This window comes from Castor canadensis, chromosome 13 (genome assembly GCF_047511655.1).
Source record: "Castor canadensis chromosome 13, mCasCan1.hap1v2, whole genome shotgun sequence".
In the NCBI taxonomy this organism is placed as follows: domain Eukaryota; kingdom Metazoa; phylum Chordata; class Mammalia; order Rodentia; family Castoridae; genus Castor; species Castor canadensis.
This window is the reverse complement of record NC_133398.1, coordinates 80,144,060-80,161,272: the sequence shown is the minus strand read 5'-3', so window position 1 is coordinate 80,161,272 and position 17,213 is coordinate 80,144,060. Positions and strand designations below refer to the sequence as shown.

The 17,213-nt window shown below is 34.2% G+C and overlaps 1 protein-coding gene and 1 pseudogene across 3 annotated transcripts in view; both read right to left on the bottom strand.

Annotated features, from left to right (window-relative positions):
* Positions 1-17,213, bottom strand: part of Vps13a (vacuolar protein sorting 13 homolog A) — a 237,897-nt gene that overhangs the window by 58,787 nt on the left and 161,897 nt on the right. For all 3 annotated transcript variants that reach the window (XM_074052093.1, XM_074052095.1, XM_074052094.1), the window contains exons 50-53: positions 16,755-16,901; positions 13,384-13,512; positions 12,876-13,009; positions 7,372-7,501 (exon numbers count right to left, since the gene is read on the bottom strand). In XM_074052093.1, the coding sequence (XP_073908194.1) occupies positions 7,372-7,501; positions 12,876-13,009; positions 13,384-13,512; positions 16,755-16,901 (540 nt within the window). The remainder of the gene's footprint in view (positions 1-7,371; positions 7,502-12,875; positions 13,010-13,383; positions 13,513-16,754; positions 16,902-17,213) is intronic.
* Positions 896-5,521, bottom strand: LOC109699941 (dnaJ homolog subfamily B member 6-like; annotated as a pseudogene).

Sequence of the window (17,213 nt, the reverse complement as noted above, 5' to 3'; positions counted from 1 at the left end):
TAAAACCACACTAAGATTCCACCTCACCCCTGTTAGAATAGCCATCATCAGCAACACCACCACCAACAGGTGTTGGCGAGGATGCGGGGGAAAAAGGAACCCTTTTATACTGTTGGTGGGAATGTAAACTAGTACAACCACTCTGGAAAAAAATCTGGAGGCTACTTAAAAAGCTAAACATTGATCTACCATATGATCCAGCAATATCACTCTTATATACCCAAAAGACTGTGATACAGGTTATTCCAGAGGCACCTGCACACCCATGTTTACTGCGACATTGTTCACAATAGCCAAGTTATGGAAACAGCCAAGATGCCCCACTACTGACAAATGGATTAAGAAAAAGTGGTATTTATACACAATGGAATTTTATGCAGCCATGAAGAAGAACAAAACATTATCATTCGCTGGTAAATGGATGGAATTGGAGAACATCATTCTGAGTGAGGTTAGCCTGGCCCAAAAGACCAAAAATCTACGTTCTCCCTCATATGCGGACATTAGATCAAGGGTAAACACAACAAGGGGATTGGACTTTGAGCACATGATAAAAATGGGAGCACACAAGGGAGGGGTGAGGATAGGTAAGACACCCAAAAAATTAGTTAGCATTTGTAGCCCTCAACGCAGAGAAACTAAAGCAGATACCTTAAAAGCAACTGAGGCCAATAGGAAAGGGGACAAGGAACTAGAGAAAAGGTTAGATCAAAAAGAATTAACCTAGAAGGTAACACACATGCACAGGAAATCAATGTGAGTCAACTCCCTGTATAGCTACCCTTATCTCAACCAGCAAAAACCCTTGTTTCTTCCTATTATTGCTTATACTCTCTCTTCAACAAAATTAGAGATAAAGGCAAAATAGTTTCTGCCTGGTATCGAGGGGGTGGGGTGGGTGGTAAGGGAGGGGGTGGGGGCAGGGGGGAGAAATGACAAGCATTGTATGCACATATGAATAATAAAAAAATTTAAAAAATTAAAAGAAATAAAAATCAGTCAAAGGTGAATTTAAGTGGGATACCAATTATAAAAAATACTTCTTACAGGATTTAACAGCTATTTAGAAACAAAGCACACAATAGCATATAATATGGAAAAAGGTAAATGAAGATAACATCTTTATGTTACTGAAGAAGTGGCACAAGACTAATTTATAGCATGTTTTAGTAGGTCAGGAATACAGGTTTTCTTCTTTTGAGAAATGTCTATTTAGATTTTCTACTTATTTTTAAATGTTATTTGTTTTCTTGCTTTTGAGTTGTCTGAGTTTCTTGACAATTTTGCAACTTAGGACCCTATCTAATATGTCGTTTATAAATATTGTTTCTTCATTTTGTAGGCTGTCTTTCCCCCCCCACACACATTTTTCTTTGCACCACATTTGGATTTTTTTTTAAGCAAACGACAAAGACGCAGTTTACCAACTTCTTTTAAAACCTAAGCTAATATTACAAATATTTAAATAATTGTCAAAACGTTCTAAGTTGCTACATTCATGCAGAACTAGAAAAAACCCTTACTAAACCAAAAATACTATTAATGAATAAATGTGTTTCATCACTAAATTATTTCTGCAGAAGATTCATCATGGCAATGTTAGCTTCATAGAAGACTGGTACTACTTGGCTCACATTTCAAAAACAATGGAAAGTAGATCCAGGCTGGTGTTAGAGCACTATCTTGTTCTAGCTCCACAGGCTTACTTAGGATCACGTTTAACAAAAAACAATAATTCATTGTGAGAATCCAGTAGCAACTCAAAACTCTATGACAAACAGGGGTCCCAAACAGCTGCTTTTACTTTAAATTAGGTACAGTGATACTGAAAGTTCGTTTGAAATCTTCAAAAAAAGTTCGTGTTAATCCCAAAATGGTGCTTGCTCTTGTTTAACACTTCTGTTACATGCATGGGTTGAATTACTTGTTAGTCAAGTATAGCAGCTGTTCCTTACCATTTATCATTAAAGACCTGAACTGGCCATCTTGTTCAACTTCTACTCTTTCTTTACGATTTCTGACAATTCTCTTTGTAGTGATTTTCCTGTCATTAATTATTTTAGATTTGAAGTTGCCCACCCCACTGCCACCAAATGATTTGGATCAGAATGATGTGAGACTCTTGTGACCCAGTGACCAGAATGAAGTAAATTCTATCTCAAATGAAGGAAACCCACCTCCAAAAGATGGAAATCCTCTGAAGGCAGAGAAAATGAGCTCACACCTCAACTTTTGCTTTTTTGAGGACCTCTTTGGTTCCCAAAAAAGTCATCAAATGAGTCTTCAAAGAAGTTGAATGAAAAAACATCCTGAAGACATTATCTGGGTTCCAGAATGTGAAGCCGAACTCAAATGGACTGCCAAAATGACTCCTGCCGCCTCTCCACCATTTCATCCTTCTCTGCTGAATTTGTCATAAATATCCCTTTTTTTTTCCTTTATCACCTTGTTTAAATTCTCTTTGCTTCTTTATTCTCAGGGTTTTTATCTGGATGCCACCGATCACCAGTTTCTAATATGCCTTTCTTTCTGTTATCTCCACATGCCTAGAACTGCATAGTAACCCACCATGCTTTTGCAAACTGTTGAAACAAGTCCAAAGAAGCCTGTGGAAAGGAGGGAGGTAAGTGGCCGGTCTCTGGCAGGGCTGTGCTTGTGTATAATGGCCTGTAGGCTGTCTCTTCGCTCTGTTGATTATTTCCTTTGCTATGCAGAAGCTTTTATAGTTTGATGTAATTTATTATTTTTGTTTTTGCTCTCTAGGCTTTTTGAAGTCTTAACTCCCCTGTCCCCCCCTCCAAAAAAAAATAAAAAAAAAAATCACTGCCCAAAATTTGTCAAGGAATTTTCTCTGCTTTCTCTGGAAGTTTCATATCCTATGGTCTTAAATCCATTTCAAATTGATTTTTTTTTGGGGGGAGGGGGGCTGAACTCAGGATTTTGGTCTTGCAAAGCAGGCACTCTAACACTTCAGTCACACCTCCAGTCCTGAATTCATCTTTTTATATAGTGAATGATAAGAGATTAAATTTCATTTTTTTTGGGTGGGGGAAGTGCTGGGGTTTAAACTCAAGACCTCACGATTGCCAGGCTGGCACTCTTACTAGTTGAGCCACTCCACCAGCCCTGTCTTTTTGTGTTGGGTATTTTTGAGATAGGGTCTCATGAACTATTCACCCAGGATGGTTTCAAACTGTGATCCTCCTGATCTCTGCCTCCTGAGTAGCTAGTATTACAGGTGTGAACCACTGGCATCCAGCAAACTACATTCTTTTGCAGTAAATATCCAGTTTTCCCACCACCCCGAATTGAAGAGACCATTCCTTCCCCAATGTTTATTTCTTGTCATCACTGTAAAAACTGACCTTATTTGTGGGTTCTCTATTCTACACTGATCTATGTGTCTGTTTTCATGCCAGTACCATCCCGTTTGGATTAATATTGGGTTGTAGTATATTTTGAAGTCAAGTCATATGATACCCTCGGCTTTGTTATTTTGTACAAGACTGCTTTGGCTATTCAGGCTATTCTGTGGTTCAATGTAAATTTTAGGGAATATACTGAATCTGTAGAATACTTTGGGTAGTATGGACACTTCAACAATATTAATTATGACAATATGGGAACACAAATTATCCTCTCCATTTATTTGTATCTTCGTCAATCACTTTTATCAGTGTTTAATAAATTCTCAATAATTGAGATCTTTTATCTTCTTGGTTAAACTTACCCCTTCGAATTTTGTTTTAGGTAGCTATTGAAAATGGGATTGTTTTCTTGGTTTCCTTTTCAAGTAGTTCACTAATAATATATAGAAATGCCACTGGATTTTCAGTGTTGAATTTATATCCGCATCTTTACTGAATTAATTTATTATTTAAGTTTTTTGGTTGGAATCCTTTAGGGTTTTCTACATATAAGATCATGTTGTCTGCAAAAAAGGAACAATTTAGTTCTTTTCCAATTTGGATGATATTTATTTTCCTTGTGTAACTTCTTTCACTATGTTGAATACAAGTAACAATAGAATGATTACCAGAATGTGGAAGAGGGTGGTGGGAAGGGAGGGAATAGAGAATTGCTGATTAAAGGGAAAGGAGTTTCAGATAGACAAAAGGACTGGATTTTGAAATCTATTGCACAGCAGGATGACCATGCTTAAGCATGATACGTTGTATATTTTAAAATAACTGAGTAAATTTCAAATGTCTTACCAAAGAAAAAGAAAGGAGTAGGAAAAGTAATGGGTATGATGATTACTCTGATTTAATCATGCCACATTATATACATATATCAAAACATCCCATTTATTCCAAAACTGAATATAATTATGCTGTCAATCAAATTTTTCAAAAATTATTTTAAGAATGCATATTGTAACAGGGTAGGAAATTAACAGCCTTATGCTTTTTTGTGTGATGTTTGTTCATTCTCTGAAAAAACCCTGTAAGTTATGCTCATGAGCTATTGAGAAATGTATATGGTGCTGTGGAACAGAGGTTTCTAAGTTGGGGTGGCTTCTAACACACCAAGTGAGTTATGCTGTCACTTGTCATTTGTGGTGTCTAAGCTGCTGTGGGGACTGCTATAAGGACTTCCACCAAAAGGACTGCAGGATGCTCCCCACCAGATGCCAGTTCCTGGCTGGTATCCTGTGGAGAAGGCAGATCCAAGTTGTGGATGGAGTGTTTTGTGAGCTTAAGTGTTTGAGCCTAAGAAGACTCTGTAGTAGGCACCGCTGCATTACTGATTAAAAGATCAACTTGCCAGGAAGATGTAAGACTTCAAAATTGTACCTGCTTAATCAACTCCCTTCAAAATATAAAAGCTAAAATAACAAACCCAAAAGGAGAAATCTATGATTACAATGGGAGATTTTTATCACACCTCTCACATTAACATGAAATGAATTTATTAATCCATCAGAAGATTTAAACAATAAACTTGAACAAACTGACGTATTTCTGAAAAGCTACAGAACATATGCTCTTTTTAAAATATACATGAAACAGTTACTGAAATTGACCACATGCTGTCTCATAAAGCCAATCTAAATAAATTTCAAAGGATTAAATCTGTGTGTGCTCTTAGATCACAGTAGAATTCAATTAGAAACAAAGATTACTAGGACACTGGCACATTTTTAAAAAGTAAGCAATAACCTCCACTAAATCAAAATATAAAAATTAAGTAACAATGAAAATTAGAAAATATGTTGAGCTAAAAGATAATATACACCACATCAAAAATTGGGGCATAAAACCAATGCTGTGTTTTGGAAAAAAATTTGTACATTTTAAAATGACTCCAAATGATCTGAAAAAGCAAAAACAAAACGGTGATTTAGGTATCATCTATAGACTGAATTGTGTTCCCTTAAAATAAGTAGCTTGAGGTTACTCAGTGACTATACCTGAAGATGGGAACAATAATTAACGTTAAATGAAGCCATAAGGATGGGGCTCTGATCCACTATCATCAGTGTCATTTGAGACACCAGAGCTGTGCTTCCCCTCCCCATCACTACCAATGCCATGTGGTGGTGATATGCAAGCCAGAAAGTCAATTCTCATCATAAGCTGAGGACTGGCATCCTGAGCTCAGAACTACAGCCTCCAGAACTTGGAGAAATAAATTTCTGCTGTTAAATCGCCTGCTCTATGGTACTTTGTTATGGCAGCCTCAACAGTATAATGTAATAATCTATTAACTTATAAAAAAACTTACCAAGTTAAATCCAAAGAAAGATCAAATAAAAGAATATAGATTACAGCAAAAATTGGTGAAACTGAAGCACACGTATAAAAAGCATCATAAAAAGAGAAAAAAATGGCTTCTGGCAGGGAAAAAAAGCAACTAATAAAATTCATGACTAGTCATCAAGAAAAAAAGAAAAGAAGGCACAAATAGCCAATACCAGGAATGAAAAAGAGCATCACTTTAAATATTGAAAATATTTTAAAATGGGTATTACGAACATATTTAAAAGTATTAAAAAACAAAATAAAACAAATAGAAAGCTGAATTGTCCTCTATCTAATAATAAAATACTGTTCATAATTTAAAACCTTCCTAACAAAGACAACTGCAGGGTAAGATGGCATGAATTCACTGGTGAACTATTAAACATTCAAGGAGGAAATCATACTAATCTTACATAAATTCTTCCAGAAAATGGGAAAATTTTAAGTATTTCTCAACAGTTTTAAGAAGTCAATACGTCATTGATATGAAAACCTAGAAAAGACATTGTAGCTCCCAATAGGCCCATTTCTCTCATAAATATACAAAGCATTAGCAAGCCAATTCCATAAATGTGAAATTGGCCTATAAAATCAATCATATAATTCATCCTCTAAATAAGACAAAGTTTAAAAAAATCATATAACAATTTTCAACAGGTAAAAATCAAAAGAATTTAAAAGACAACAGTCATCCACTTAGACACACAATTAAACAAACTAGGAGAAGACTTAAGTTGCCTTAATTTGATACAGGGCATTTATTTAAAAAAAAAAAAAAAAAACTAACAAAAAATACCCAGAGCAAAAACATACTTAATAAGCTGTTTAGCCTTCCCTTTAAAATAGGAATTCGTGAATCACTGGCCTCTTGTAAGTGAAGAAATAGTAACAAAAGGTAAGAAAAAAGACAATTGAATAGAGGTAAAATTAAGATGAATATTGAAGACACATAAAACATAAATAACTTATAAAAGATTTTTATATTACTGTAAAATATATATAACTTCATCTTCATAGCTTGCCATTCAGAAATAAAATATTTTTAGCGTCCTTAGTAGATCCTTAAATGTTTCTTACAGAAGTTCAATAAAGCTAAGATGACCATCAGTGCAGATAACGGGCGTGTATGAGGTGAATGCTAACAGCCCCTCTTTACACAGAACTTCAGCTTTTAAAACATAATGAACGTGATGCAGACAATAAGACTACTTCCAGGTTTTAGTAATCAATATAAAGCCTTATAGAACTTATTTTGCACAATGACCATGAAACACTAGTAGATAACTTTTTTTCTTTTAAATGTAGAAAATGTTTGCCTTATAGGTTGCATACTTTTATTGGAGTAAATATGCACAGTTCTACTCCTTCAGAGTAGTAACTAATACTTACTTGTTTCCAACTGTATTTAGCTTCGGGTTGGAATATGAAATAATGAAAACCTAATTAAGGTAAAAATTCAAAAAAGAAAAGAACCTTGAATACTGTTTTTGTTTTTTTAAATTTTTGGCAGTTTTCTTAGAAGTGTAGCCACAAAACAGCCCTTAAAGTAAGCAAGGTTGAAAAACAGTACCTTTAAAAGAAACAAAAAGGCTACAAATAACACCATAATGGTCAACCTAATACTTACATCCTTTTGTGTTACTTCTCCATGGCTTTTTCCACAACTCCATTTCAGCTTTCTAGAGCCCACTGGATCAGCCCATGCATAAAACACTGCTTTTCCAGGAGGAAGAGAATCTTCTGTTTCACTGAGAGAACTGACAGAAACAGCAAAAATGCACTGAATTAAATGTAACTACGTAATATGAAAAGAATCCAGAATGATATTTCATTAATTAGTAGTTCATTAATTGAGATGATTGAAGTTCTAATAAGGACTAGAAAATCTTTTTTTCTTATACAATGAAAAAACATCTATTTGTATAAATATTTCACCTTTTAAAAGAAAAAGACACTAAGAAAACAAGAATATTAAAAAAGAAACATTTGTCACACTTAGGAAAGAAATATCTTCAAGTCTCTGAAACTACTTTGCTTTTGTCTTAACTCAAATTACAATACAAAAAAAAATATTTCAATTACTTTCCTCTATCCATACCAAACCTAAGAGAATTTGGTAACTGTTCCCTGAGCAATGATCTTAGGATGGCTAAAATAAGAGTAGCTCAGTTATTTTTAAAATCACAAGACATGACATAAAAATCTAAAAATTCAACTGACTTAAAACTACGTAGGAGGGCTGGAGATGTAGCTCACAGGTAGAGGGCCTTGTCTAACATGCACAAAGTCCTGAGTTTGATCCCTAACACTGCAAAAACAAAAACCAAAAGAACAACAAAACACTACACAGGATCTTATGGGTGTAGCTCAGTGACAAAGCAGACCCTGGGTTCAGCCCTAGATCCAAAAAGAAACTAACAAATAGCAACAACAAAAAAAAATCACAATAAAATTTATTTAAAAATGATCACATTTTTATACTATATGGAATGTCAAAAATGGGGCAATGACTATACAATTTTAAGAAAAAAGGTTCTCTCTTAAATTTTATGTCACTGCTAATTTGTAAGAAACATTTCAAATAAGCAATACCACAAAATACTATCCACAAACCTTTATGTAAAAAGTACCTCAAGACTTTTTCCAACTAAGCCAGAAATGATTCAAAATAACATTTTAGGAACTAAGATAAAGAAATATACTTCAGTAGGAATGGTAAATACCTAAACTAGATAAATAAGTCAATTTTTTGTTAATGTTATAAAACAATGCAAATTCCAAATAGCCTTGAATAAATCTTTAAAAATCAGCCATTATAGATGAATCTGGGTCAAAACCCCCAAATGTTCATAAGAAATAGGGAATTTGGAAAACAAAGATTTGAAGAAATCATAAACGCATTCAAGATTTTTCATGGATCAATTAGCACATACTGTTTCATGCTAAAAACTGATTCAAAATGTTATAAAAAATCTTTGAGAACTAAAAACAATGTAGAATAGAAGCAGGATGCATATATTCCAAAAAATCATTAGAAGATAATCCATACTACAAAATATGGAAAGGAATAAATAATTAAGTTATTATAATTATTACAAATTAGCTGAAGAACTCTATTCTTCAACAAGCTTGGTATGGTGGCACACACCTATAATCCCAGTGTTATGGAAATTGTGGCAAGAGGTTCATGAGTTTGAGGACAGCCTGGGCTACACAGTGAGACTGCCTCAAAAACCAAAATGAATACATAAATAGATTCTAACATTATATACCTGGAGGTGAAAAAAATTCTAAACATATATTTATTAAAAGTTGTGCTTTAAAACAAATTTATTATAGTTGTTAAAATGAGAGAGGGATAAATAGGAGGGGAGAGAGAGAGCGAGAAGGAGAGAGAGATGGAATGGGAAGAAATGTACTAAAATGTTGACAGTGCTGGAATTACAAAGGTTATAGTTCTCTTTTTAGACTGTTTTTCTCTAACGAATTTTTAAAAAGTTACTATAATCTTTATATGCAAGTCACAATCAACAACCTTTTTTTTTTAAGCCAAAGAAAGGGAAGTCAAAACCCCACCCAATATTCCTCATTTTTTTACATGAAAAAAATCAAACATAAATATGCTGAATAGCAAATATATCTGGCTTTAAAATTAACATGGAAAGCTGCTGAATTTACTGCAGAATATTTCTTACGAACATATTTAACCAGTATTTATCTTTGGTAGAATGGGAATTCAAAGAAAATGTCAATACACTGTGACAAAAGCATTCTACAGCCTATGTATGCAAAAGTGCTATCACGGCCTGGGTACAGAGATGAAGGGAAGGACCACAAAGAAGTGGAGCTTTTTAAAGAAGTTAAGGTGCATCCATAAATGTAAAAATCCAGACAAGGTCCTAGAGCATTCAGGAGATAACGAACTTCAGTTTTTCATAAGTATGAGGTAAGAACTAAGAAACAAAAGAGAAATGTTTAGAAAGGCAAACTTGGAAACATGTTTTATTTTATTTTTTTGGTGGTACTGGGGTTAGAACTTAGGGCCTCATAATTGCTAGGCAGGCACTCTACCATTTGAACCATGCCTTAGCACTTTTTTACTCTAGTTATTTTTCAGATTGGGTCCAGGAGTCAGCCTTGGACTGCAATCTTCCTACCTACGCCTCCGTTAGCTGGGGTTACAGACATGTGCCACCACACCTGACTTATTTGCTGAGATGGGATTTCACTAACTTTTGCCCAGTGTCTCAAATCGAGATAGTCTAGGATGACAAGAGTGTAAGACACTGCCATTTACTGAAAAGAGGATAAAAAAGAGGAGTAGATTTTATGGTGCAAATGATAAGGTAAGCTCTGAATCACTTTAGGATCTTATGTGACATTTAGGAGGAGGTAGGAGCCTGAAACTCAACAGAAGATTTAGGGAGTAACCAGTACATGGGAAGTAAATGGAGTTTGGACAAGATAACTAAAGATTATATAGAATATGAACAGAATGGGACTAGAACTATCTGCATATGATATTTGACAACAGTGGAAAAGAGCTTTAAGAAAAATGAAAAGAAGTAAATACCTGATGAACTTACCATACCACTCTTGGGGCATATATCTAAAGGAGTGTAAATCAACATGTAAGAGAGACACCTGCACAACCCATGTTTAGTGCAGCTCTCTTCACAATAGCCAGGGTTTGAAAGCAGCATAGGTAGACAACAACCAACCAAAGAATGAATGAAGAAAATGTGGTAGATACACAATGGTGTATTATCCATCCATAAAGAGAAATGAAATTACGGAAATGGAGATCATTATGTTGAGCAAGATAAGCCAAATTCCAAAAAGCCATAAGCATGCTTTCGCTCATTTGAGGAATATAGACCTAAAATGGTAATAGTAACAATAATAATGTGACATGAGTGTAAAAGGGGGATTGTTTGGGGGAGGGCAGAATCAGCAAGTGGAGGAGGAGGAGGAAAGGAGAGAGTACTGGAGGGTGAACAGGATCGACATGTGTATATATGTGTGTGCAGAAATATTTACCTATGTATTGGTAATATAGATACATAACATTTATGCATATTATGTATGCATATATACATGAAAATAGCATATTGGGGCCCACTAAATACTGTTTGAAATAGCATCAACCCTTCAAATTGATTTTGAATTCAATACTCTTTTAAACCAATGTTTCAAGTTCTTGGTTTAATAACTACTTCAACTTTAAATCTAAGTTCAGTGTTCACTCTTCCAGATTGTTAATTTTGTAAATTTCCATTAAAGTTTTTTTAAGTCTCAAAATTTCAACAAAGGATCACATTCTAGTACCTCCCTTATCCATCAGTTTTACAAGTATAATAATGCAATAGATAAAAATTTAAATTTCTGTATCTGTACTGTACGACAAAGAAAACTGTATAGTCAAGGTGAAATAAAAGACTAAGAGGTCTCTAGTTCAGCCTTAGCCAGTCTCAACAAGAGCTATCAGAGAATTAAGCTATAATGTCCCATGGCATCCTCAACATGTAAATGATTAACTTAGCTCCAACCTAGCACATTACCAACTATGTACTGTCTCTGATAGAAGTGACAGAATAGACAACAGAATAATTTTCTGTACAGCTTAGTTCTGTAAACAGTGATTGGGAAAGGCTCCCCGAAGCTAAAGGGCAAATGAGAAGTCATGTTATTTGCTATTATCAGTTTTAATCAACCAATATGCTATAATGCGAAATGAGTGCACCCTTCCCCAAATTCGTATGTTGAAACTCAAGTGCAAATGTGATAGCATAAAGAGGTTGGTCCTGTGGGTGGATTAAGTCATGATGGCAGAGCTCTCATGAATGAGATTGGTGGAATAAAAGAGGTTGAGGGACTTGCCCTGCCCTTCTACCATGTGAAGCCATAGCAAGAGATGCCATCTATAAAGCACATCAGAGAGTGAGCCTTCACAGAGAATCTGCAGGAACTTCATCTTAGCCTTCCCAGCCTCCAAAACTGTGAGAAATAAATATGCTTACAGATTACTCAGTCTAAGATATTTTTCTTAACAGTCCAAACAGACTAAGATAAAATTATAATATGAATAAAAATAAAAAAAACAACAACAGGATTATCTTCTTTCTCAACCTCAAACATATGAGAGAATAACAGGCAAGGAAGAGTTCTAAGTTGCTAGCTTATTCCTGTGGTCCCTACTGAATGGTTGCTTGACTTTAATCAATGATTGGAAGTTTTGCAGTTGGACATGGAAAGTCAGTATAAACGCACAGATAAAAATGGGCCCACTAAAAAGTAACAGGTGAAAATAAACCAAAAGAAACCGAGACAGAATAAATTCAAGATAAACTGGAACTGCCAACTAAGGGACCATAAAGTTGTATCAATTGTAGTAGCCTAGGAGAATAAGGTATCACAGCAAATTGAAATAAAGGGTGTTAACAGCAGTTTTAAACCAGTCCTAAACTATCAAGATTTAACTATGGTATATAGTAAGCAGTCCTTTTCCCACAGATCTCAGCAAGGAGAAGGTGACTATTGTTTGACAAATCTAAAAATTTAACATTTATATTATGCTTATGAAAAAAATAAAATTAAACAAAATTCAGAGATTCTTAACAAACCCTGATATATTCCTCACCAAATTCAACAATGGCCAAGGTTTTGTCACACTTGCTTTAGCTCATCTGTGTTTCTTTCTTTGAAGCATTTAAAAGTAAATTATGTACTCATGTATGAAAACAAGATGTCCTGAAACTATTCTAGGAACACAGGGTGGGGGCGGGGGAAGTAAAGGATAATGATGACATATTGTAAGAACTTGTGTAAATGTCACCATGTACTCCAGTACAATATAATAAAGGAATGAATAAATGAATAAATGTAAATCATGGCTATCAACTCAGTTTTACTCATGCATATTTTATTATATTTTTTAAAAAATAAAATGGGACATTGTTTTACATAATCACAATGCCATTATCAGTATTTACTTTTTTTTTTTTAACCCCGGCTTGCACCTGTTAAGCAGGCACTCTAAGTTTACATTCTTAAGGAATCATTATGAAGACAATGTCTTATCACTTAGATTCTGCCAAAATGAGGAATTACTGCATTTGTGATAAATTTTACCTTTGTTTGTACTGAATAAGGTCATTCCTGGTGTGATTTATTAATAAAAATGTAGCTGCTCCATCATGATAATCTGAAAATGTAACAACTGTAGAATGCTCAGCCAAATTAACTTCTGCTATTATACCTCCAAGCTAAATGAAAGAAAAGAAAACATTTCCAAAGGATATTAACTAATAACATTTAATAATAAAACTATAACTTTAAAACATAATTTAGGGAGATAAGTTAGAAAACAATTCATATTTTTGTTTTGTATTTTTGAAACTATGAGTATCTACTACATGCAAATGTGTGAAATATCAGATGCAACACATTCTAATATTCCAATCACTTCAACTAACTTTCTACATAACAAATTATTTTACATGTCTGTTTTCCTTTTCTAAAAAGAAATGTTTGTTCATTTTTGGTGAAAGGAGAAAAAAAATCACCAAAAATAAAAAATATAATACCAGTATGTATATATTAGCTTTTCTACTGATACATGCAAAAAGAATCAATTTACCTCATTATTCAGACGCAGTAAAATACAATTTTCTTGCTTGTTAAGATATATCCTTTTGGGAGGACCTTCACTCCCTTCAACTTGAATAAGAAGTTTACTGGAAGCATCCTCAGGCCAAAAGGGGACACACTAAAACATGTATTAGATATATTTACAAAAAACAGATTTCATCATAAATACATCATATTAATAAACTTGTCAGAATAGTAACGTAAACTTTAAAAACTCTCTTTTAACACTGCTCTTAGCTAAAGACTGTAAACTGTCATCTGAGAGATGAGTTGTGTGTTATAGACACCATGAATATAAGCAGCAATGGTAGTAAGTTGAAGAACAGTGGGAAGTAGTGTTTAGGAGGAAAGAGACTTTAATTTAGTTCAGATCTTACAAAGAAGAGTTGAAAAATCTGAACCAAGAACGAGAAAGCAGAAGATCAGTTTAAAGCAAGGATACATTTAGTTGCTAAAACTCAAAATCAGCTTTGGGCATCAGATGGCAAATAAGAAGTAGTCAAAAGAGTCACAAATCATAATTCAGGACATGTATTAAATCTAGGGTCCTCTTGGTCATCAGATAGGGAAAAAAGGTAAATGAAGTAGCTAAAATTCAGAGGAGGAAAGAAAGTTAACAATCTTAAGAAATGCTGGATGCTGGGTATAATCTTAGCCACTTGGAAAGCTGAGATTGGGAGGACTATGGTTTGAGGCCAGCCTAAATAGTTCATGAGATCCCTATCTCCCAAATAAACCAGAGCAAATGTGGCTCAAGCAGCAGAGCACCTGTTTTGAAAGCTCGAGTCCCTGATTTCAAACCCCAGTACTTCCAAAAATTTATACATAAAAAAAATAATCTTAAGAAACAACTTGGATAATAGTGATCTGGAAATCAGACTAATTAATAGGAGGTAATGCAGACACCAGAAAGAAGACTGGACAACAGGAGCTGGAAACAAAGAACTAAAAGAATGAGAACGGAGAACTAGGCTTGTCACTTCACATTTTTCAGTGAGACTCTTCATGTGTGAAACCTGATCACTACCATACAAGATCTGGAAACAATTTTGTATCAGAACCTGGTTATAAGAGCTAAGTATTTTAGCTTGTTAAAAACAGTTCCATTCATCTATTATAGGTAATTAATGGAGCTAGATATGGCATAAGGCTAAGTATTTAAAAGGCTTAGAATGTTCCTTCACTGAAATCTGCATTCGAGCAGGAACTTACCTTGGAGAGTCAAAATAGCAAGAAAACAAATCCAACCGTATTTGTCATGACCTGAAAAAGCTGAAAATCACGTGCATTCTAAACACTCAAGCCTGTTTTTCCTTGATAGCCCTACCTTATACTGTGCTTTTATGTTTAATAAGGTACACTGTCCTTTTTAAGTGCTATTTGCAAGACCTCCTGAGACTTGAGAAAGTGCTAATGTTATTGTATTTTGTAGTAGGAACGTAAAGTAAAGTAAAGTAGGAACGTAAAGTAACAATGTAAGAGAGGTAATGATCATATGAGTATGCATCTTAAAGTAAGGCTGATCACTATAAGCCAAAGTTAGAACACGAAAATTTTAAATTATCAAAAGAAAATTATCTTAATCTTAAACTGGAGACAAAAAGAAACGAGAAAGTAAAAGTACAAAACGTTGTTATGCATTTCTTTCTTTTCTTTTTTTTTTTTTTGGTGGGACTGGGGTTTGAACTCAGGGTTTTGCACTTGTAAAGCAGGCACTCTACTGTTTGAGCCACCATTTTGCTCTGCTTATTTTGGAAATGGGACACCTGGCTGTTAGGCATTTCTAATTGCAATTAATGTAAATATGAACAGTTGAAAAGCTACAGATCTGAAGCTTTTTAAAAATTGGAAAACTACATATTTAGTTTTTAAAAGATAATCAAGATCTGACAGTATCTGTAAGTGATACATATATAGAGATAAAAATGCTATAAATAAAAACATGCAGGCTAAGTGTGTGGCTTAAGTAGCAGAGCACTTGTCTAGCAAGCATGAGGTCCTGAGTTCAATCCATGATACCATTAGAAAAGAACCATGACTCAATGACAGCTTGTGGAACACTTACAAAAATAAATCATATTCATTCAGCAAATATTTACTGAGAACTTACTATGTTTAATTACTGACGAAAACACTCCAACTGCTTACAAGTAAGTATCTATATGCATATCCTTCATTACCCTTCTGCTTTGTCCTCTACTGCTTTTCAGTAACACTGGTCTCTTCTGCTATCCCTCAAACCTGTCAAATATTCTACCCTTGTAAGTTCCCTACTGTTGTTTATACTTCTGGTTCTAATGTTCTCTTCCCAGTTATCCACACTGCTGAGAAGTCAAGGTCTTGTCAGAAATCTGTGCTATTTTTCAGGCAAGAACATGGGCCATACCAAGGATTTACCTGGAAAGCCTTAGAACAAAGGAGAAGCAGTATTCAAAGAGATACTAGTTTTAATTTTTATGGAAAGCATGAAATATTTTAATCCACAGATCTAGGAGAAAAGAATTTCAAGTAGGATAAATAAAAAGTAACCCAGATACAGACTTATAATGATATGACTAGAGGACACAGAAAAGAAAGGTTTGAAGGCAGTCAGAGAAAAAGAAAATCACCTCTAAAGAAATGATAGATTCATAGCCTACTGTCCAATAAAAATGGAAGCCAGAAGCAGTTATAGGGGGAAAAAAGTTAACTTAAAATTTGTTATAAAGAAAAAATTATCATAAAAAAATAATAAAAACTTTACAGATCAACAATAATATTTACTTTCAAAATCAGCCCTAAAGAAATTTCTTAAATTTCAAGAGCAATGTTCCTACAAGGATGATTTTATGTAGAAGGAAAAAAACACTGAATACTTCCCTTATAATGCTACCACTTACTTACAATAAAAGTTCTTCAAAAGTGAGTATTCTATCAATCTCAATCCATCATTCAGAAAACCCTTATTCAGAAATAAAACTAATGATAGTATAAAATCAAAATTTCACACCTATGTTACCTCTGCCACCTTCAAATAACTTGAAGTAAGAGCTGGCTTACCTTACTTTATTAAGGCATTCCTGACAGCTCCCTTGGGAAAAGAAATCAAGTCTACCTCATCTGTCCTTCTATTGCAGTATCTAACCAAACTGTTTAGTAATTGTTAAGTGCCTACCTTCCGAATCAAGTTATGCATTCCTAGAGGACAAGGTCCAGTTTTTTATCAATTAAATACCTAGAGCCTAGCATAAAAATTTAATAAAGGTTCACAGAACCGGAATAAAGTTAGGTATGTAAAAGATTACATTATAATTTTAGACATCGAACATCACGAAGAGAAGAGAACCCAGAGAAGCACATATTTGAAAGTTGTGTACTTACCTGTTCTAAGTCAAGAAAGAGCCATTTATCACTCCTCTCTTCAGCCACTGATATATGATACTTGCTTTTGTTTTTAATCATATAAAAAGGCGTAAATGTCACAATCCTGGTAATATTAAAACTGCTGAGGTCTATTGTGACACCAACCTAAGGGAAAAAATGAACAGTAAAAAACTGCTCTCATGGCATCCTTACAAAATTTAACTAAGTATCAACAGGCACATCTTTTTTTTTTTATTTTATTTTTTTCTAGATGCACTACTCTTCCCACATTCAGTGCTGTCACCTTCAAGCTTTCTAGAGATCCTCTACATTCCTTGCAGTAGCTTAAAGGCTGCTACTCCAGTTCTCTGCTCCTTAATGGGGATAAATTTACCCAAACACAGTTATCTATACATGTTGCATCTGTTTATTACTTTGGCTCACCAACTACTTAAATTTGGCTTCTTCCTCCAAAAT